The sequence below is a fragment of the Orbicella franksi genome, chromosome 10 (assembly GCF_964199315.1).
Source record: "Orbicella franksi chromosome 10, jaOrbFran1.1, whole genome shotgun sequence".
NCBI lineage: Eukaryota > Metazoa > Cnidaria > Anthozoa > Scleractinia > Merulinidae > Orbicella > Orbicella franksi.
In genome coordinates, this window is record NC_138154.1 from 16,828,747 (window position 1) to 16,849,972 (window position 21,226).

The window sequence follows — 21,226 nt, forward strand, 5'->3', positions numbered from 1 at the left end:
CAAACAAGACAGCTAAATACAAAACGTTGGGGCAATTTATTTTGACAACTCCTCACTGGAGATTCATCACCAACAGACCAAATATCTTCCTGACAAGTTGGTTCCGGAAGATTTTCTCTTTTTTATACAAAAATAATAAAAAAATATTTAATTTCCTACACAGCTTTCAAAATGAAAACAAATTCAACTATTAAGTTTCACAAACCATTTAAAAAATTTACGAGAACATTACAGTAATCAAGTGTTGATAAACAAACCACACAACCTAAGGTTTACAACTCTTGGCACTGATATTAATATAAACTGGGTAGTTCGGGTTGGGGGCAGGATTGTTTTATTGTCAAGATTGCAGCAATGTCACAATGTACAAAGTGTAAATGACAGAAAACGTAGATAAAGACAGACTGGCTTTACACTATACTACCCTGAAATAACTGAAGATGTTTCTGATGAATATCACATGTATGTCCAAAAAGTGAAAAAAAAGAGCTGTTATCAAAATGCGATTTGAAAGCTGTGGAAATGAGCACCAAACATGCATGCATGGAAAGAATGGAAATGGTGGCTCCCTGGGGTGGACACAGGAGTTTAGAGAAGGGGGTTCAAGATACGGTCCGCTGAAGGTGGTCCCCTGTACCAGACCATCGTCTCCCGAAAAATCGAGGTCCTGCGAAATGGGATTTCCAGCATTCCGAGGCCAAGTCAGTGTGATAGTTCTCATTTTCTTTACTTTAGGGAGTTCCTCCAAACCCCCGCCTCCCTCCAACCCCCCTAGATCTGCCCCAGGCTCCCTTAGATAAACTGTGTAGTGCCTGGTATGTTACGCAGTTTTAAATCATAAACAAACATCTATAGGTGATAACCATTTAAGTCAATCATACCTGGTATGATTGACTTGGATTATAAATCAGATATGAAAAGATAGCTCAAGTTAAAAGTTTAAGATAACAATACATAAAGTAAGCTGCTGTCATCCATCCGTAAACCAAGCTACACAAAAATCTCTGCATTTCATTCTTGTAAGAGGCCGCAATCCAAGAGTCTGGACCTCTGAAAATCAAAAATAAGTACCGTGCACGCTTAAATATCCGCCTTGGGCTGAAGTGCTTCTTTTTTACGCTGACCAAGAGAATTGCGGTCTCTGGAGACAAGAATGATTTTACATAAACCTGTAGTACTGCAGAAACTACCCTCAAAATTTTTATAAGAAAATCTTACTAGTTATTGGTAAGGTCTTGTGATACTATAAATTACTGGATAAATAACTTTATAGCAAATAGTCTTCTAAAACAAGGATACAAGAAGTTAATTTTCCATTCTTTCCATACACTAGTTAATAGATTTTACCATCACTGACAAAATCATATAGTTCAAATAATTATTACAGCAAACTTACTACATGTACCAATAAAATTGTTTATGACTGGCTGAGTCGGTCTTTCCAGAGGACTTTTCACAAGCAGTCCCCCTCATAGTTCTTTCTACTTAGATTCTGTTATTTTTGAAGAATGCAAATTAAGATGAGGGCAGAGGGGCTCATTGTAATGGTATTAAATTGCTCAGCAAATCTGCACTATGAAACTCGGCATAATCCTTTGGTGCATGCTGGATCAGAGTACGCAAAGTTAACTTCACTTTACGAGAGAAATTATTTTATTTCTATTGGCAATGGCATAAAAAAATTGAGTCATGTATTTAGCAATGCACAATCGAGTTATGATGCACTTAGGAAGTTTGGAGAGTACCCAAGAGGCTAGATGTTGTTGCTGTTGCCTCAAGCAACAACTCTTAAGCTTCTTCCATGCACTCCAAACATCCCACATGCATCATAAATGTAACTCAATGATGCAGGTTAAAGCATGAATCAAATTGAATTACTTTAAGAACAAGAATGCAATGAAGCAATACTAGTTACTGACATTTTACAGGGTTTATGGTGGCATAGAGGAGAAAGATAAGCAGAATTGAGACAGGTATTAATATACAAATAATATTATTGTTAGTTAGGGCTGCTTTGCAGAAACAACCCAAGCATAAGAGCAAGAATTATAAGCAGATGTGGTGATGTGTCGTTTATTATTGCCTTAACTAAATGTTTCTCCGTCTGCACATATGCTGCTTGTGCTTGCTTTGTATGTGTAAACCAGGACCTAGCAAAAGCCCATTTCCAAGTTGATCTAAGCCTCTCTATCAAAGCGAGGCCTGGTGCACAGCCATTCATTAGAAAACAAGTTTAATTTGCATGTGAATGAAATCTCATTTTCATATGAAAGGATGGGCATGAAGACACGCTTCAAGAAAGAAGCTGAAGTGTAATCAGGAAGTGGCTTATTGTGTTCTACATATCATTTTGTTTGTCTAGCATCACTTAGTCTACTGATAGCAACATCAAGAAATTGTCAACATCACTAAGCAATAGATTTACAGAAATTCTACTGCTCAAGAATTTTGATGCTTGACGTAACATCTCTCTGACCGTATAAAATTAAGGGTGCATCAATAAATGTGCATCCCAGGCCATCATAATCCACAAGTTCTACCAGCATGTACACAGAAGAATCTGGGAAATGCATATTTAGTTGTAATCATTGACCAGCAGTAATCAGTTACACGCACTTCAAGAACAGCATATTCAGTTGCATTCATTCATTCATCCATTACTGTTTTCTTAACACGTCATCGACAGATTCACGTAACAGCAGCTTGACTCTCGCACTCATCCACTTGAAAGCAAATTTTCCAATGCAAAGTGGTGTCAAAACTTAATGTCAAGCTATGTACACTCTGAAAATGTCAGCATCAAATTCCATTTGTAATTCACATCACAAAGGGACATTATAAAGAGCACTAAACTTCTCTGAATGTGTTTTACTTGTGATAATATTTCATTATTTTTGTATCAACAGTTAGCCTTATATGTTGCCCATGACGAACATAGAAAGAAAAAAAAAGATGTCCAAACGATCAAGAAAACAGTTAGCAAAGCATTTGGCAAATAAACCCTTAATCTCCTTCAGGAAGACCATGTTTATACTTGATTGCTTTTTGGCTTTAAGGTAAAGATAAGAAAGCAATGACTGTAAGAGTTAAATGGCTACTCTGACAACAATTTAAGAAGAGATCAGCTTTATAATCAGGTCAACTTAAGTGGCTTCACAAGTTTTAAGAGTACATTATTATTACGGAGTACCTCTCTATAAAATAGTTACTTGGGCCTTTTTACACGACAACAGATGGATTTCTCACAATCAATATTCTAACTAAAACTTTCTGGTCTGCTAGAATAAGCTGTCTTTATTATCAAAGTGCTTGAATGTGCCATATCTTGGTTGCTTTTTACATTACAGCACTTAAATTTCTCAACAATCACAAATAGTCCACAACTTTTGTATGTGACACCAACAATTTCTTAGAAAGTGGTCAAAGAGTGCTTATCATTTGTCAGGTCTTGATAGTTCAAAAGATGATTGTTGTAATGACAAGTGAAATGAAGAATTCTGTATTGAATTTTAGTTCTGTTCCAAAGCTGGCAGCTGAGCTTACACCTTTAATCAAATGTTCTTCCCTAGAGACAAATATACTTATTTTTTGTTTTTCTTTGGAGAAGAGGGGAGAAGGTTTTGATGTTAGAAAATTTGAAATCTGTCATTCTAAACACAGATGTTTGGTTACAAAGTTTTCACAACACAGAAAAGAGCACCTCATGGAACATAGAATATATAATTTCTCATTGGGCATCTCTCTGCCCCCACGCTAATATGGAGCCAAGATGGTCTCTAACCACTACAGCCACATTTTTGAGGTTCAGAGATCAGCAATGTTATCTTGTGAAACATTCATTACAACAGCCAGACCTGATAAATGAAAATCACCCTAAGATTACCAATTAGGCTCACACTGCCTGAACAGGGCCTATTACATTTGACATTCCCAGATAATTGACAGTTGATTGACAGTAAAGTCCTAGTTACATCTAATCCTAATTTTCAACAGTAGTTACATTTAGTTGTGGCACCAATTCTTTTCAATCTGGATTTTCACTTTGTGGTATACTCTCCACATAGTTAAACTGGAAGTATCCTGTTCTGTCACCAAGCTGACCAAACCACTTTCCATTATCCTGTTTCTTGAGAACCGTGATGATATCTCCTTTCTGCAAAACAAGGCAAGGTACAAAATAAGGATTGTGTTGTTAAAGAAAGTATGCATACCCCCCCCCCCCCCCTACAAACCAACACCCTTGGCAGTTTGTCTAGTTTCAACCCTGCTTCGTGTTCCAAACTTTCCTTTAAATATTTTGGCATTTGACACCCCTCCCCCTCCCCATGTATCCCTCAGAATTTCTAACAACTTTCCTGGGGTGGCCACAGCCATTTTCTGTAGCTGTAACAACGTTTTATTTATAACAAAACACTTGTATTACAATGTTGCCCTCACACCTTCCCCCTGCAAACCACCGGTAAGAACTGTTACTTGCAACAGGCATACAACTAACAGAGTCTCCAATATTGAGCCCTACAGGAAAATTTTCTCCAAAAGAGGGAAGTGGCACATTTACAGTAAAATTATTAATATCACTATAATTTCACCTCAAAAGCGAGTGTCGAGTCATCGTATGGCATCAGATGTTTTCGTGTGGCACGCACTAACATGGATCCTCCCATGAAAGCGGGCTGACATAAAAGAAAATAAAGTTAGTTATTCAAGGAATTGGCTATCTCCAACTCACAACAGTCAATCTAAGTAAATCTAACACTACGCACACTTTACATTCAAAAGTCCACTAAAAATTCATATCAGTTTCTGGATACTACTGGTTATAAGACATGACAATTGAAAGTCACACAAACACAAACTGTACCGATGGGTGCGGTCTCATATTGGGAGGTACGGACGTTCTTCTGTTACTATTGTCTGGTGTTGTAGTTGTCGGCGGAGGCATTGATCTTCTTTGGTCATTTCCCAGGTTGGAAAGAACAGTCGACTGTGCAGGAGACACTGGCTGCTGTTGTGGCTGAAGATCGACAAGCTGAAAGTCAAAGATGGACTGATCAGCACAGGTGTCTAGTATCTTTTTGGTGTATTAAAAATTTTAATTTTTTTTTTTTAATTTGCCCATACAATATCCAAGCCCAGTTGCTGTTACAAAACAAACAATTATCAGATAATGAACAGTCCCTGATAAAAATTCAATTTTACTTCATAAGGGTGACCTTGAATTTCGTCTGTCCCAGCAGTATTCATAAGATCCCTCTCATAAATTTTCAACAAAAACAATAATCTTTCATTACAAAGTGGAAGGGTAAATTGGAGAACGGAGAAGACAAAATTTAGGGACAAAAACAATCAGAAAAGCTAGACTCTAAATAATAACGCAGACCATTGTATCTCTTAAGAAAACAATTTTACATCATATTGTGCTTCCAACTGTTTTCTCAGTTCCAAAACCTTGTCAACAATAGCTTGAAAAACATAATGATTCCATGCACTACAATAGGGTTGGCTAGTAAATTGTGATTGGATAGCACACATGAAGTATTCTGAGATGTTTTGCCTCCGGCTGATTGGATCAGTCAAGAATTTTCAGCTCAAATTTCTACCACAGAGGATGGCAGAGCATGTGACTGTAGTACAGACCTTTTTAACATATGGTTCTGGAATAAGGCCTTTGTTGCCTTGTTCATCCATAGCAGTCCACCACTTCTCCTCGTTTTGTTCCACAACAACTAAAATATCACCTTTTTTGAAACTGAGGTCCTCCGCATCCTGTACATGATTGAAACATTCATAAGAACTTGTCACAAATGTATATACAAAAGGCCTTCAGCTGGATCTGACAAAACATCAGACTCCTCTAATGCTTGGTTTGGAAAAGACATTCCTTTGGGTAGTTTAAGCACAAGGTAGCCATGGTGAAATCGGATCTCTTCATTTCTCAAAATATTTGACTTCAAGCCAGGTCAGTGTGATAGTATTTGCAGGGATGATATCAAAGGTCATAGCCTGGAGCACCTTTTACAGTTTAGTATGTTTGATGGGCCCTGGATGGTGAATTTGCCTGTTCTTGATACACTTCACTCACAAAACAACAAGTTTGTTCTGGTTTGTAAGATCAAGGCAACCGACAGGTGACCCAAAACTTAATGACAGCCCTTCACTGCATTCACAAGGTATTTGTTATACAAACTGACATTGGTTCCTTCTTTTAACGAAGTTGTTTTACCTCCAGTAAGAGCCCTCCCTAACTCCAGCAACAATAAATTTGGAGGTTACAAAAGGACATATGCATCATTGCGGCTGTTGCTTCAATTTCACAACAAGTAAATGTTGAAAAATACTTTTAGAAATGTTCCAAAGATGTTCTTGGTAATAAGATTATACTAAGATCAAAACTTGATTATTCAGACTCACTGGCACCCACTAAAATATGTTAATAATAGGCCAAAGCTTAATAAATAAATAAATAAACAATAATAGTTGTTATTGCAGTCGAGCCTGCGGTCAAATATTTTTTTGTTTTGAAAGGCATACAAACAAGGTGAAAGGGTCAATACAATGCAGAATTGACCCTTTTGCCTCATTTGTGTGTCAAGCCCCTGATAACTGCAACAACAGCTATTGAGAGTTCAGATAATCAAAAAAATAATCAGAAAAAACAAGGTTCATTTAGCTAATTTACCAGGCAGTAAACATACCTTTCCTGTAAATGGATACTGAGCTTGTACTCTAAACAGCTGTCAATCAGAAAAAAGAGACAAGTTAGTATACAGGTTAGTATACAGTAGGAGTCTTGAACACTGCTCTTTTTCTGTGTTTCAATTTGACAAGCTCCAGTAATGAATGTTTAATCGAAAGCCAGTTTTAATTTATATTCAACAAAACAAATTTTAAACAGTTCAGCCTCTGTTGCAAAAATATGTGGACAGGATGCCTATGAAAACTGTACATGGGATTACAACATTATGCTAAAAACCCTTTTCAGGGATTCTCAATGAATTGTTTGTATATGTTACACAGTGATCTGTGTTAAGACACGGGAACATAGCTGTCTATGTTTTACATGTCCTTAAGTCTTGATGTGGTCTCCTTTGCAGCTGCTACTGGGGTTGGCAGCCATTACTTGGAATGCAACTCCCATAATGGTTGCGAAGGAATAGTCATGAGTATTTAGTTTTTAAGTTTTCATCACTACTGCCAATCAAATAAGACTTTAGGCCAATGCAAGCTAATATTTTGAGCAAACTCTAACTTGTATAGTCAAACCTCTTTGATACAGACACCAAAGGGACAGACATGAGTGTCCATATAATGGACATGGCCGTATTATAGAAATGGCTGTATTATACAGGAAGAGATTACATGAATTCTGTTTTGCCTGGGATTAAATTAACTGTCCTTAATATAAAGGTGTCTGTATTATGGAGACATCTGTAATGAGAGGTTTAATTGTATTTGCTTTGTACTCTTGCCACGTTACAGACTCATGTTGTACTTACCGGTTCTGTTAAGTTTGTAGAATCCAGAAAATGATTCTTGTAAAATTCTATAATACTATGTAGGTCGGGAAAGGTGTTCTCTCCTATTTTATAACCAGTGCCTATACTGTTGATGATGTAATGACTCACTTTCCCACCTTCGCTGAAACATAACAAATTTAAATAATTTCATTTTCATGAAGTAGCGTGGAAGTGTACAAAATTAATGTTCCCTCCAAATCACCAACAGAGATCTAGTATATCCAATCACCCTTGTGAAATGATTACCTTACCACTCCCACCAATTTACAGGTAGAACAAGTCACCAGTGGAACGGCTTACCGCTGAAAGACAAGCCCTGACAGGAGGGGGTGAAGAAGAGGGAAGACAGTACTCAACAAAGTTTTATACAGTGACAAGAGGCCGGTTGAAGGTAATATCACATGCAACACATTTTCTGTGCTACAATTAGTTTCTATGAGATGTATAGTGAAGGTTGGTTATAATCATGTCATATCCAACAAGTGGGGGTGGATTAATTATTGTTCCAACAAAAGTTATCAAGAAATATCCTTAAATTTTGCTTGCTTTTTTTTTTTTTTTTTTGGAAAAAAAAAAAGACTGGAAGATGATATTAGTCAACCATGTTTGTCAAGCATGGTATTATGACCGTTATCTAATGGCCACTAAGCCAATCAAACCTCAAGAAATACATTATCCTGTGCTTCAGTTTTAAATAATGACAAATCTGTTACGACAAGTAGAATTATAACAATGCTATTTAAAGGCACTGACAGAAGCTGTTCTTTAAAAAAAAAAAAGTTACGTGATAAACATGCCTTTTACGAATAATAACAGCTGATCACCAGACAATCGAGTTTGACATGTACATGTAACTACCCTATCCCTAATTCTATTAATTATTGTTATTTTCATAACCAGGCTCATTGAGATGTGAAAACAAACAGATACAGGTAATAATATAAGGGTTCCGGTCAATAATGTTAGCAAAACGTGCACACCAATGTCATCCCATCACTACCATTTCCATTTAGTTACTTCCTGTTTTTAAACTTTATGCCTGTGATTATTTCCCGAGACAAAACGGAAAACGTGGCATATACATGATGTACAAAGTGATGTAGAGTTTTTGCTTGTTTGAGAGAAGATTTCTAATAAGGACATGGCTTGTGAAGACTGACCACAAGAAATGACAACGAAATCCCAGTGTTGACAAATAAACTTGCACTTTCATCTGACCGTATGTTCACAGATACGAGAATTCACTTTCGTTCAATGCAAATTTACAGATCCAAGATTTCATTTAAGATCACAACATCCAGGAACAAACTGTTTGTAGTTTGACAAGTATATAACAAAATGACAATCACTCTTAATGTATTTAAGTGAATTTAAACTCCACGAGAGCGTCGTTTAACAGTTATTCATTAAGTACTAGACGTGCAGCGAACAAATTTAGATTTCACGATAAAATTTGCTTTCTTTGTAATTACAGTAATTACACAATAAATGACCTAAAACTCTGACCACACAGATATGCTATAAACCATTAAAGTTTAAAACTATGAAAGGGTAATGTTCGATCTATCGCTACAGCGCAGCCACTCTATAGAAGCTTGCTGTCTGATGGAATCTTTGACATCAGCGCAAGAATGTGCGAAGTTTGCTTAGCTAAGCGTATATTTGGCGATCGTTGAAATGACATTGATTATAAAAGAGCAATGTGATCAGAATTTTAAATCGTTTAAAGCATCACAAAACTCTGCTATGATTCCACTAACCTCACAGCAAGAACAAAATCTCCAGGAATTGACGAGCTGTCGCGTATCAGATATGTACCAGGTTTCTTTCCTAGCAAATATTTCGTAGTTCTGTCCCGAGTTAGGCGACCAAGATAACAACTGAAATGGCACAGTAATATAACGCAATTAGCAGTGTTAAAAAAAAACTCTGATTGTAAGCAAGTGATCAGTCACAGTGTACCTGAGCTGGTTAGGATTGGAACGGTTCATACTGATATCCGTCGTGGAAATCTTATCGTTCTGAAGTGAAACACCGATTACAAACAGTTGCTTCACAACCTAGAACATCGTCGTGATTAAATCACCCTAAGTACGTTTTCCTCCACATAAAAGATCGCTGTTATGTCGTTATTCCGTGCGTGGCATCCAAACAGCCGTGGTAAAACGAGAGATCAAGGAACCAAACACACCAACACGAAAAACACAGGAAACACTCGCTTTGCTAAAAGGGGTGGGCAGGCGTCGAAGGGAAGGGTTCTTTTCTTCGGTGCCCAGTCTCCATCGCGTTCTCCCACGTGATCTTCTATTCAACATGGCGGACGAAGGTGAAAGAAATAGGCTTGTCGCTGAATTTTCCGGAGTGACTGACGTTGATGTCGAGCGTGCTCAGTTTTATTTGGAATCATCTGGCTGGGATCTCAATGTGAGTAATCTAGTGTATTTTGGGGATCTTCTAAAGGGTTTCTGTGTTTAAACACAAGCACAATAAGCTGACTAATGGCACTGATGTTTTACTTCCTCCTTTCTGTCGATCCGTCCGTTTTGATGTGTTTTATTTTATTCTAGCTAGCTCTTAGTAGTTTTTATGATACGATGGGAGACGAGGATGACAGTGTTGTGCATGAAACTCCAGAAGAAACTCACAAGGTATCACATAAGTTGTTTGACACATCTATATAATTTCAGCAATTGTGTGGTTAATTTATTGAGGCTGATATAAGCTTACATGTTGCCTTCAGGTTAAACTCTTGGGCCTCATATAATCCAATTTCCGAAAAACTGAATTGTGAATTACTAAATTAAGCCATTCCTCAATCCACTGTGTACCCTTGGGCATTAGCATGCGCGCACCTTTGGACAAAGGAGCGGGGGTGCTGTGACCTCATATACTTGAGATGCCCACCAGGGTGCATTCTGCAAGACTTCCACGCCAAAGATACACCAAGGCTTTTTAAATTCCATGCCATGCGCCTGGCAAGCGGCCAAAGTCCCATGCTGAAGAATGCTACAGTATAGTAAAAACATTAAGAAAACGCAGGTGGGAAAATTTGGACTCAAATGGATCATAAGATGCCAGTTTTTGGCCAGGATATAGGAGATAAAGAGAAGTTAAGAACTCATAGTTGTCACACCAATTCACCTTGTGTAGTGAAGCGCTTATACGCGAGCACCAGCAAATATAAATGTGCGCACCAATCACGACAAAGATCTTCAGCATAACCTACACTGAATGAAGAGGGGTATGGATAGGTAATCTGCATACACAACTAATCTAATGACTCAATCCATAGGTATACATTGTACATGAAGTTATAAGTATATTCAGCAATGCATTACGGGGCAACTTTCAAAGGACTTGTTCACTTCACATTTTTTACAAGTCTGGAGAAGCTATTAAAATCTGAATGATTTGTGATTTTTAATATGTTTCAAAGCAAACATGGTCTTCAAACAAGATTTTCACTAATAAGCAATTTGTTTTTGTAACATGGACGGGATTCTTGTTCATTGCTGGTTCCCCTCGGTATTTTGTTAGGTTATTCTGCTGAGAGTTTGCTATTAACCTCACATTGGTGAAGAGGGGCACTGTGAGAGTTAAGGACATTCGTACGAAAATTTTCCAGTCAATAGATTTTTTTCTAAATTTTCACTGCAGTCAGATAGTGAGTTATCTGTTAGATAGGCAAAAAAAATTGGGGGTCACCGACTTCATTTCAGAGATAAAGCATGTGGAAAACTACCCTGATTTTGAAAAAATTGGCACGTCTAATTCAGCATGGTCTACTGGGGTTTATAGTTAAAGATATCGAAGGTGAGTCAACAGAGGCAAACGATCTTAGTCATATCAGATTGCAGAAGTGGGTCTGTTGGGTAAATGATTCCAAGTTTTGCCAACATTTTCACAAAACTTGACCCTTCAAGAGGCATTTGAAACCGCCACACAGATAAACAAAGAGCTAAAAAGAATGGAATTTGATGTTGCATAATTTTTGCAAAAAAATTAAACTTCTAATCAATAGATTTTCTCTATTTTTTCGCTAAACGTAGACAATCGGTCGAGAAAATGATCCATCAGAAGAAAAATAGGGCTCACCGAATGTCCAAGATCATTAAATCAAAGCAAAGTTATAGCAATGGCCATCTGCCCTATCAATGTTCATTTTATTACTTAGCATGCACTCATTGCATAACGTGGCATGTGAATTTACATGCGATAAGGATGTGCAGAAACAGTTAGTGGGAACGTCCTTAATTGCTCAGAATGCCACACAATCCTCTGAAGTCCAGTTAAAGTGCTTAACAGTCTGATACCCTATCATTCATCTGGTATTCTGGGAAAAAATAATTTTAGCAACTTAAGCTTTTTAGGGCTTTAGTAAGTTTTATACAGCCTTCAGTATAAACAATATTGTTGTTTTTTCTCTTTAACAGCAGCCAAGTTCTAAACCAAGACAAAATGTTCCAAGTCATGCAGGGTAAGTCACATTTGTCATGATAATGAATAACTTACAGTACTATTCTTTACGCGTGCACAGTTGGGAGATATTACATGTATGACTGAATGCATAATTTTAAAACTAACTTATCAACTTGAAGAAGTACGTTTCTCCATCTTCATTTTGGGTAAATTCCACATATATATTCAAAATGATGTCTTCCAGCAATAAAAGACATCACTGTTAATATTCGAGCATGCTGTAGCTGCCAAAAGCTGATTTGTCAGGAAAGGACAAAGGAATTATTATTGTGGCTGCAATTCAGTATTTGATAAGACAGCTAATAAATATTTTTGTAAGTTGATAAGTTTAGGTGCATTCCTTTGGGATGACTTGGATCTGGATTGACAGCGATCAAGATCATGGTGCATCAAAGGAACCAATGGATCCACTTTGGTCCGAATCGTCAGTTCGTTTGATGAACATGTACTTTGATCCAAATGATCTTTGATCACTGATCCTGATCCAGATCATCCCAAAGGAATGCACCCTTAATTTTTCATCAGTATCAACTTGCAAACATTGCTTACATGTACATGTATTGCAACATGAACCACTAAGAATGTGACATTTTGGTTTTCCTAGATGTTTAAGAACTTGAGGCCAAAGTAAAATACGATTCAAAGTCAAACTTATTTTTTAGACGGAATGTTGCATCCCTGGCAAGCATGCAAGCAACAGGCAATAATGACAGTGATGACGAGGAAGGTCAGGCCTTTTATGCTGGTGGCTCTGAGAGAAGGTAGGGTGTCCTTTGAAGTGCCACAAGATACAGTTTAGTTCTTGTGAACAAATCAATCACTGAAGTGTCAGTGGTATTGTAAACCAGAGTCAGTCTTTACTGACAGTCATCCTCATGTTGTTACTTATGGACAGACATCATAAAAAAATTACCATCTATTCACTTATCACTACTCACGATGACTTCGACAGTGCTGATTCTAGCAGTATGCAGGATGCCTGTCACATATGAACTCAGTTAAATGACCTTGCTCTCCATGAGTTCTCATAGCTCACTGGATAGAGCACCTGCTTGGTGTTCGGGAGGTCATGGGTTCGATTCCTGTCAGGGACTCAGATTTTTTCTTGATCCCACACTCATGTCATGTTGATCAATTCATGTTTCACATAAAATAGTGGTTCAAAATGCATATAATTTCAAAAACTGCCATAGATAGTTTGATTTTAACCCATTGAGTAATCTGAGTCATTTTCTCCATATTTTTGTTCACTTGCTAGTGGGCAGCAAATTCTTGGTCCTCCAAGGAAAAAGCAAACATCAGATGATGTTACACAGAGTATATTTGATGAGGCAAAAAGGTATGACTGTTTCCTGCCTGACAATTCTTTTCTTTTATGATCTGTTGAGCCTCAAGCTTGCAGCAAAAAGTGTTGCTGGGTAGGAGTTTTGTTTGTGTTGTATGACAGAATAGACAGTTAAAAAAACTACAGATGCTTTTTTAACCAGGAAAATCAAGTTGTCAGATCTATATTTTGAGCTGATTGTTTCCAAATAAAATGTTGTAAAATGTAGCCTGTGGGAATTCAAAGACAGTAACTGTATTTTCATTGTAGACATGGGGCTGAAGTTGTTGGCGATGAAGATATCGCTGGACCATCGGTACGCCACCAGCCAGCTTTTAAGGGTGCAGGTGAGATTTAAAGTACAAATCAGTGACTTGAGAGCTAAGGACTAACATCAATGAAAGACCAGTCTTCTCTCAACTGGGAACCATGTGAAGCTGAACCACACAATGACTATGGACCTGATTCTTCTACAGCCCTTTTTCATTAAAAAAACTAAAATTATCTTGACATTGAACCTTTTTTTTTGAACTTGCAAAATTGAAATAATAATAATAATAATAATAATAATAATAATAATAATAATAATAATAATAATAATAATAATAATCAAGCTAAAAACTGGCTATCCCCTAGTACCCCAGGACCATGGTTTGGTCTAGGCCCTAAGGACTCTAAGCAAACATTACATGAGGACAATAATAACAATAATAATAATAATACTAATAATAATAATAATAATAATAATAATAATAACGGACTTGTCAAGAAGGGAACAGAAAACTACATCGGCAAGATCCCAGGCAATATTAGAATAACAGAGCTACAGAAGACCGTCCTCCTTGGAACTGCTCACATACTTAGGAGGACTCTATCCATCAAGTAATCCAGCAGACTTATGACTGCCCTAGGCTCATGGATTGAACTTGGCACCATAAGTTAAAAGCGGCAAGACTTTAAGGACTTAAAATAATAATAATAATAATAATAATAATAATAATAATAAAATTACAGTTGATTCATGTTATAATTCGCAGTTCAATTAAATAGAATTGCAAGCCAAACATGACAATTTACAATGTAGCAAGTACAATGGAATGAAAAGCATGATGTATCATTTTATATGTGAACTTCCAAAGAAACTTCATCTTGCAATGAGCGAGTTGTCAATAAACTCTTGTTAGAATACAGTGTGTTCTCCAACAAAATCACTCTCAGCTGTTAAAAAATACACCAGAATTTCCAGCACCACCACCCAATGCAGGAGGGGTAACCCTGTAAGGGGGCAACCCACTTCAGCACTCTTCTTCAAATGGGCAGCCTTATTGCAACCCAATAGTGCCCTGCCTACTTTACAATTTCCTCCAGACCTGCCATTTTATTTCAATTTGAAAACCCTAAGCGTGTTAGTCTTGCAGCAATTTCAATTGGTAGTTTGGGAAACAATTTTACGAGACTCATTTATATTCCTGAGTGAAGAGAGACTCGGTGAGAGTAAAGGACCTTGCCCAAAACCCAGGTACAGTGATCAGGCATGAATTGAAAATGGCAGATCAAGTTTCCCATGGCCTGGGCCGAGGTTGTTGCGTTGTGTTCTTGGACAAGATGTGTAACTCTCAGAGTTCCTCTCTCCACCTAGGTGTACATGTGTTTAAAATGGGTATTGGAAATCTGTTAGGCACTATAAGCAGGCTGGGATGAAGAGTTTAGTCAAGTCCAAAGGAGCTATAAAAAATGGGGTGGGCCAGTTTGGATTGAGATCAACTTTTTATAAACAATTTTTGGATAAGGTTTTTGTGATATCCAGAATTATCAAGGTTGAGTAAGGGGTTATCAGCCAAAGCCGAAGATTGAGGCTGATAACCCTTACTGAGACCTTGATTATTCTGGATGTCACAAAAACAGAAACTATCTAATAATTGTTTTATGATACATCGAACGAAAAAAGAAATGGAAGTCATGTTTTTGCTTCTTCACTGACAGCAAGCAACACAAAACACGCAAACTTGATACAATTACCTGTGACCTTGAGTGTCCTTAACATGATTATTGTATAATCTGTAGCTATATGACGTCACACGCACTGATTTAAAAAATTCACTATACGGTTTTGGCCAATCAGAAAAGAGATAGTGAGTTCAAGGTATAATAATAGCTAACACCATCCTTTTATTTCATTGTCCTTACAGGATATCGCCTTGGAGACACAGAGGCTGAAAGTTCACAACCTCTTCCAGAAACAATATCAAACAGACAAAGCAACAGTCAACAGCAAACAGTAAGCTACCTTGAAGTTCTTCTGTGGAAGTACTTTTTTATTTATTTATTTATTTATTTATTTATACATTTGTTTTTTGTTTGTTTGTTTGTTTGTTTGTTTGTTGTCTGCTTGTCAGCAGCTGATCTGCAAAATGTATTAACCATTAGATTTATATTAAGAAGATTTGGGCTCAATGTGTACATTGGAATATGTTTGACTTGAAAGATTGGCCCCAAAGAATTTAAAAGGCCATTTTTAAGTAGAAATGAACATTATAACTAAAGCAACAAAGCTTCCCAATTCTTGTGTCATAAATTAAGAATATTTTTTGTGATAAACTGAATTAAAATGTTTTGAAGCATTTATTCATCAATACATTTGAATTTGCTTTCTGGTGTTTTCAACTCTTTCCAGAAAGAAGTTGTTTTGAAGTTCTGGTCCAATGGCTTTTCTGTCGATGATGGTCCTTTAAGATCCTTCGAAGATCCCGCAAATGAGCAATTCCTGAATTCTGTCAAGCGAGGGTAGGGAATCTTGCAAATTTTGACATTGAAATTGTTAAAGGTGTTATAGGCAGGCTATGCACTTTTCGACAATCCTTGCCTCGGCCATATCTAGTTATCAGCTGTAAAGAGCTTTAAGATCCTGGTTGAACCGAAAGACGGGTAATGCTATTAAACAAATGTCTATCCAGTAGATGAGTGTAAGTATTACCAGCAACGCTCTCTACCTTTTTCCATGGTAATTTATCATGTAGACAGTGTTGTCCACCGTTTGTAACTCGGTCATTTGTCTTTCCCAACTAGACCTTTATTCTACTCTAAAACATGGTTTGTAGAGGAAGGTCACATGAACTCCCGGGCATAAACCCTTAAAACATATGTAAAGAAAGATGGAGAACGAGCTGTTCTGTTGTGGATTTGAAATAAATATGGGAGAAAGAAAGTTTGGAGCGAATTTAAACAAATATGCGAACCCTGAAGAGGTGAATAGTGGAAAGTGTTTATGTCTAAGTGTTGTCCGTTTGGTTTGTCTTAACCCTCATTGCTACCCACCCCTCCCCTTAACCACAAGATACCAACTTTCATGTAAGTTGCATGTCACTCTGTTTGTTCACTTGTCTTGCTCTGTAGAGAGATTCCACAGGAATTGTTGAGGCAGTCACGGAGAGGAGAAGTCCATGTGAACATGGAGGATCACCGACATGAAGACTACGTCCCTCCACCCAAACCCAAAGTCCAGGCATTTTCTGGTGCAGGACATAAATTAGGAAGGTGGGTTTAGAAGAATGAGGACTCAAGCCAACAGCAAAGCTTACAGTGTAAACATGTTTGAAAGGTTTTCTACTACAATAACATATAGTTTTTAAAAAGTAAGCTTGATTACCAGTCGTTGTTCGGGAAAGGGGCCAGCGCTGGGCGGGGTTACTTAGAGCGACTCGAGAGAGCGGCGGAGATCGAAACTCAGTTTAAAGTCTGAGACTCCTTTTATAAGCTTAGGACTGTCCCTCTTCGTTTTGCTCTCTTTTGTTCTTTCTTCCCTTCGTTCGTTCATTCGTTCTGCATTCTTTGTTTCCTTTGGTTCTTCGTTCCTTAATTCCAGATATATATATATATATATATATATATATATATATATATATATATATATATATATATATATATATATATATATATATATATATATATATATATATATATATATTACTCTCAAACGTTTGCACTGTACAGAAGAGAGATCTGGCTTTTCAAGCAAATCGATGAGTAACCAAAAGATTTTCACAGTCGTTGATTATTTTTTTGTTATTTTATTCCTTAGTCCAGCTCCACAAGTGAAGTTCAGTCACTCTACAGAACAGCAAGCTGCACAGGCCGACAGTAAGCCAGCGGTACCAGCGACACCTTTGGACGAGTCACAGCCCGTAACCAGCATACAGATTCGACTGGCTGATGGAACACGGTAAGTTGACACGTGTTTCATTTTCACTCACAATATGTGCAAAATGTTGTCAACAGTGAGTATAAAATATATAGGCATTGAACCACGGCCATGACAGCTACTATTCGTTTTCCGCCATTTTTCGCTGCCGCTGTGATAGCTTCACTTGTTTCCCTCCATTTTGAGTCGGGGTTAGTAGTCCCAACTACTACGTACGTGTATTTCCCGCCATTTTATAGTGCGGCTGTCACAGCTTTTATTTGTTTCCCACATTTGCTTCGCGGCTCGTCGCGGCCGTCAACGCTCCTATTTGTTTTCCTGGCATTTTTCGCTGTGCACGGCGACCGTCACAACCTCCAGCATCTCCCCTCTAGAAATTGTACCTTTACATGAAATAAGGGGTGGCCACTGAAACTCTTGTGCGCAGCATTCGCAAGGTATTTCAAAACAGATATCCAGTTTTCGCAGACAGTAACATACATTACTGGAATTGAAATTTTGCCTGGCAAACATTAGAGGAATAAGTGAATATCTAACTGATGTATGCACTACAAACGGTTTTATCTCTGTGGGGAAAGAGTTTCCCCATTTGCGTGGTTTAATCAGCCCTCAGTTTGACGTTCTAACTAACATATCAGCTGTTTTTCTTTCAGTATGGTTTCGAAATTCAACCACTCCCATACAGTTGGAGATATTCGACGATTCATCTGTGCGTATCCTTTGACCCAAAAAAGATAAGTACGGAGCTCAAAAAACTAATTCTCCTCACAGGTCGCCGCATGTTCTCCCTTGACAATGGACTGATTTGGTAAGGAGAATCAGATTTCAGTCATCCAAACGGTTAAGGATGCACAAGAGTAAAACGGTTTAGATGAGTAGCCATTTTCGCATACAGCTCTTCATATTTTGCATAACATTACTGGCGAACTTAGAAGTGTGTCAAATTCGGGTGCAAAGTGTGAACTTCGTGATTTTCTTGAGCTTTTCATGTAGTTGAACTACATTAGAGCGTTTTTAAGGGCGTCGTATTGGTGTTCCCCAAACGAAAGGAAGTTTTTCGTAAGAAACGAACGCATTTCCCAAAAGAAATTTCATTGATTACCGTACCAAAACCCGCCATTAGCCAATCAGAAGCCGTGTCTACTGTCCTGATATCTTGTGATATCAAGTCACTGACCTACGATATCATGGTCACTTGACCGAATTTGATTACGTTAAATACCTAATCGTCTCTTTATTGGTACTCTTCGGCGGCTTATGAGACTCGTTTGGTCTCGCCAAATACAAACCATGGCTCGATCAAATTTATTTTTCATTTTTTTTATTTATTTATTTATTCCATTCTAAAATTACAAAGATAAATATAAAGTAGAGAAGTAAGAGGAGAAATGGAAAAGAGCAAAAATAAAGCAAGCTAATTAGATGCCCTTGTTTAATTGACAATAATAATTAGGGTAAAATAGTTAACTTAACATTGGAGAGGAAGAGGTATGAATTAATTAATACTGAGCAAAATAATACTGGAAGAGTGCTTTTTAAAAACGTTTTCTAGTCGCTAAGTTACTCATAGATAAAGGACGGTCATTCCAATAGTAACATCCAATAACAGTGGGGCAAAATTTCCTTATATTTATTCTGGAGAAACGGGGATTTAAATGTTGTAGGGATGCACTTCGAGTAACGTAGTTATGTTGCTCAGATACCAGAGATAAGGTGTAATTCAAAAATTCAAATTCGCCTGATGTGCCGCTTCTGAAGCTTACCAAAAATGAACGATTAGGTAAACTACAATTCTTGACGTCTTTTGAGGACTAGTCAGCTTACGTCGTTGATAGAAAAATTGAAAAGCTAATGTTTGCCGTTTATGTTATGGAAGATTCCCATAAGCAACACGAATGAGCAAGAGAAATGGTAATGTAAACAATCACACTGTTGAACATCAGCTTACAAACCACAGAATTGATACTGCTCAATGCTTAACCTACAGTGCAAACTATTTTCGACACTGACTCCTCTGCGAAAGCTGGTACACCAACTTGCAATAAACACCTCCTAACAGATATCGATGGTTTGTAGCTAACTTTTTATTCCAGTTTAAAATTTCTGATTTCAACTAAATGTGGTTTCGTTACTCAGTTTTTTTTTTTTTTTTGTGTGTGTGTGTGTGTGTGTGCTTTTTTTTTTTAATATCCACAGTCAATACTTATTATTTTAGCCAATACCTTCACGGCAAAACGGACCAATCTTTTTAAATGGACCAGAATTTTGACACCATCGACTAACAGGCACATTTCAGTTGACTCTGAAGATGACTTCCGCTCAGATTGTCGTAAAGTCGGTCATCAACAACAGTTCTTTTGAGAACTACCCTCACCCAGACGATCACACTATACAGACTACTGATACTCCTGGGTTCAAACCATTTAGTATTTATTTCAGGGAGCTAAAAAACCGAGATTTTGCAACGTTTGTGCCGAATCTGCCAGTCAGCTGAGATGCACTACGCCTTTCGCTATTTTGCCTTAACTTAGCCTACTGAACGTACAGCTCAAGGCCGCAAATGGCAGGAATGAACTTTGTCCTCATGACAACGTTTCCAAATAAAGAACTTATGGATGACTCCCAGAAACTGTCCGAAGCAAAGCTTTTAAATGCTGTGATTGTTCAGCGGCTCAAGTGAGTGAAAACCTGGTTGTTGATGATGGACGAGGAGGTCTGGTACTGAATCAAAATGCACTCGACACGCACGTGATTGAAAACACGTGAGTCCGATTTTGAATTCAGTCTTCTTATTGGTTGTAAAGAGTGAAGTCGAACTCCTGGACTACATTTGATGGGCTTTATGGCGTTAGTAACTTTTTATTGCCCTTCAGCTATTTCTGAAAACAATTATAAATGAACTTCTATGAGAAGTGCTTCTAGGAAAGTCTCTCTTAACGAATAAAATTTCCGTCATGTAGCGAATGTTTAGTTGTGTTCTGTGTTCAAGCTTCTGAAATTTAGTTCTTCGTGTAGACAACGCCCTATAGTTATACGATAGCTACTTGCAATTTCCTCCCAGCAGTAAGCAAAGTGGGTCGAAGGTGTTTCAATAACCTTTTCCTGATGTGTTTCTCTTATAAAGCGCGTTGTTTACGTTGCGCGTGCAAAACGCGTGCTGTTTGCGTTTTTCAGCGTCACTTTCGTGTTGCTGTGAATTTTTTTTTTTTTTTGGCGTTTGCAACTGAGTTTGTGACTCGTGTACTTGTGTGCGTTGACTCTTTAAACCTCAAGTTAGTCGGTGTGGTTGTAGTTGAAATTCTCCAGTGCTTGCGACGGACTATTCAACGGATAACTGATATCAAGCAGTACTTTCATGTGGTTCTGTTAGCTTTTTAGGTGCTTTGGACTTATCTTATTCTTGATTTTACCACTTCTGGGAGTTTAAAGATCAGAGAACTTAGAGCGGCGAGAATTGCGAAAGTAAAAACGTCAAACAGGAACATAAAATATGGAAGAGACAATGACAAAATATAGACTGTCTGGGAAGAGAACGCTGAATTACTGTGTTAGTAAAAAGCGAGAGCCCTTGCTAGAAGGAAAAAATTCAGTGACTAGGGAGAAATTGTAATAGAACAAAAACAGACGCCACTGTCTCTATTTCGTTAGTTTTATTCGCCTTTGATATAAATGCAGGTACATTTTTCTTCCTTAGCAGCATTTTCTGTT

The 21,226-nt window shown here is 37.6% G+C and overlaps 3 protein-coding genes across 3 annotated transcripts in view; 1 reads left to right on the forward strand and 2 right to left on the reverse strand.

The window, feature by feature from the left end:
- The window catches only part of LOC145499825 (histamine H2 receptor-like), a 116,540-nt gene that overhangs the window by 60,171 nt on the left and 35,143 nt on the right, over nt 1-21,226 (reverse strand). The gene's annotated exons all lie outside the window — the stretch shown is intronic.
- On the reverse strand, nt 14-9,692 carry LOC145500653 (adapter molecule crk-like). Its single transcript, XM_081480170.1, has 8 exons — nt 9,480-9,692; nt 9,278-9,397; nt 7,497-7,638; nt 6,696-6,734; nt 5,638-5,766; nt 4,862-5,029; nt 4,590-4,673; nt 14-4,153 (listed from the first exon to the last, which is right to left on the reverse strand). Exons 1-8 carry the CDS (start codon nt 9,506-9,508, stop codon nt 4,025-4,027), a joined length of 840 nt encoding a protein of 279 aa, XP_081336296.1. The 5' UTR covers nt 9,509-9,692; the 3' UTR covers nt 14-4,024.
- Nucleotides 9,755-20,369, forward strand: LOC145500652 (NSFL1 cofactor p47-like). Its single transcript, XM_081480169.1, has 12 exons — nt 9,755-9,941; nt 10,085-10,165; nt 11,951-11,994; nt 12,659-12,757; nt 13,255-13,335; nt 13,591-13,667; nt 15,510-15,598; nt 15,995-16,104; nt 16,714-16,854; nt 17,399-17,539; nt 18,172-18,231; nt 20,066-20,369. Exons 1-12 carry the CDS (start codon nt 9,831-9,833, stop codon nt 20,196-20,198), a joined length of 1,167 nt encoding a protein of 388 aa, XP_081336295.1. The 5' UTR covers nt 9,755-9,830; the 3' UTR covers nt 20,199-20,369.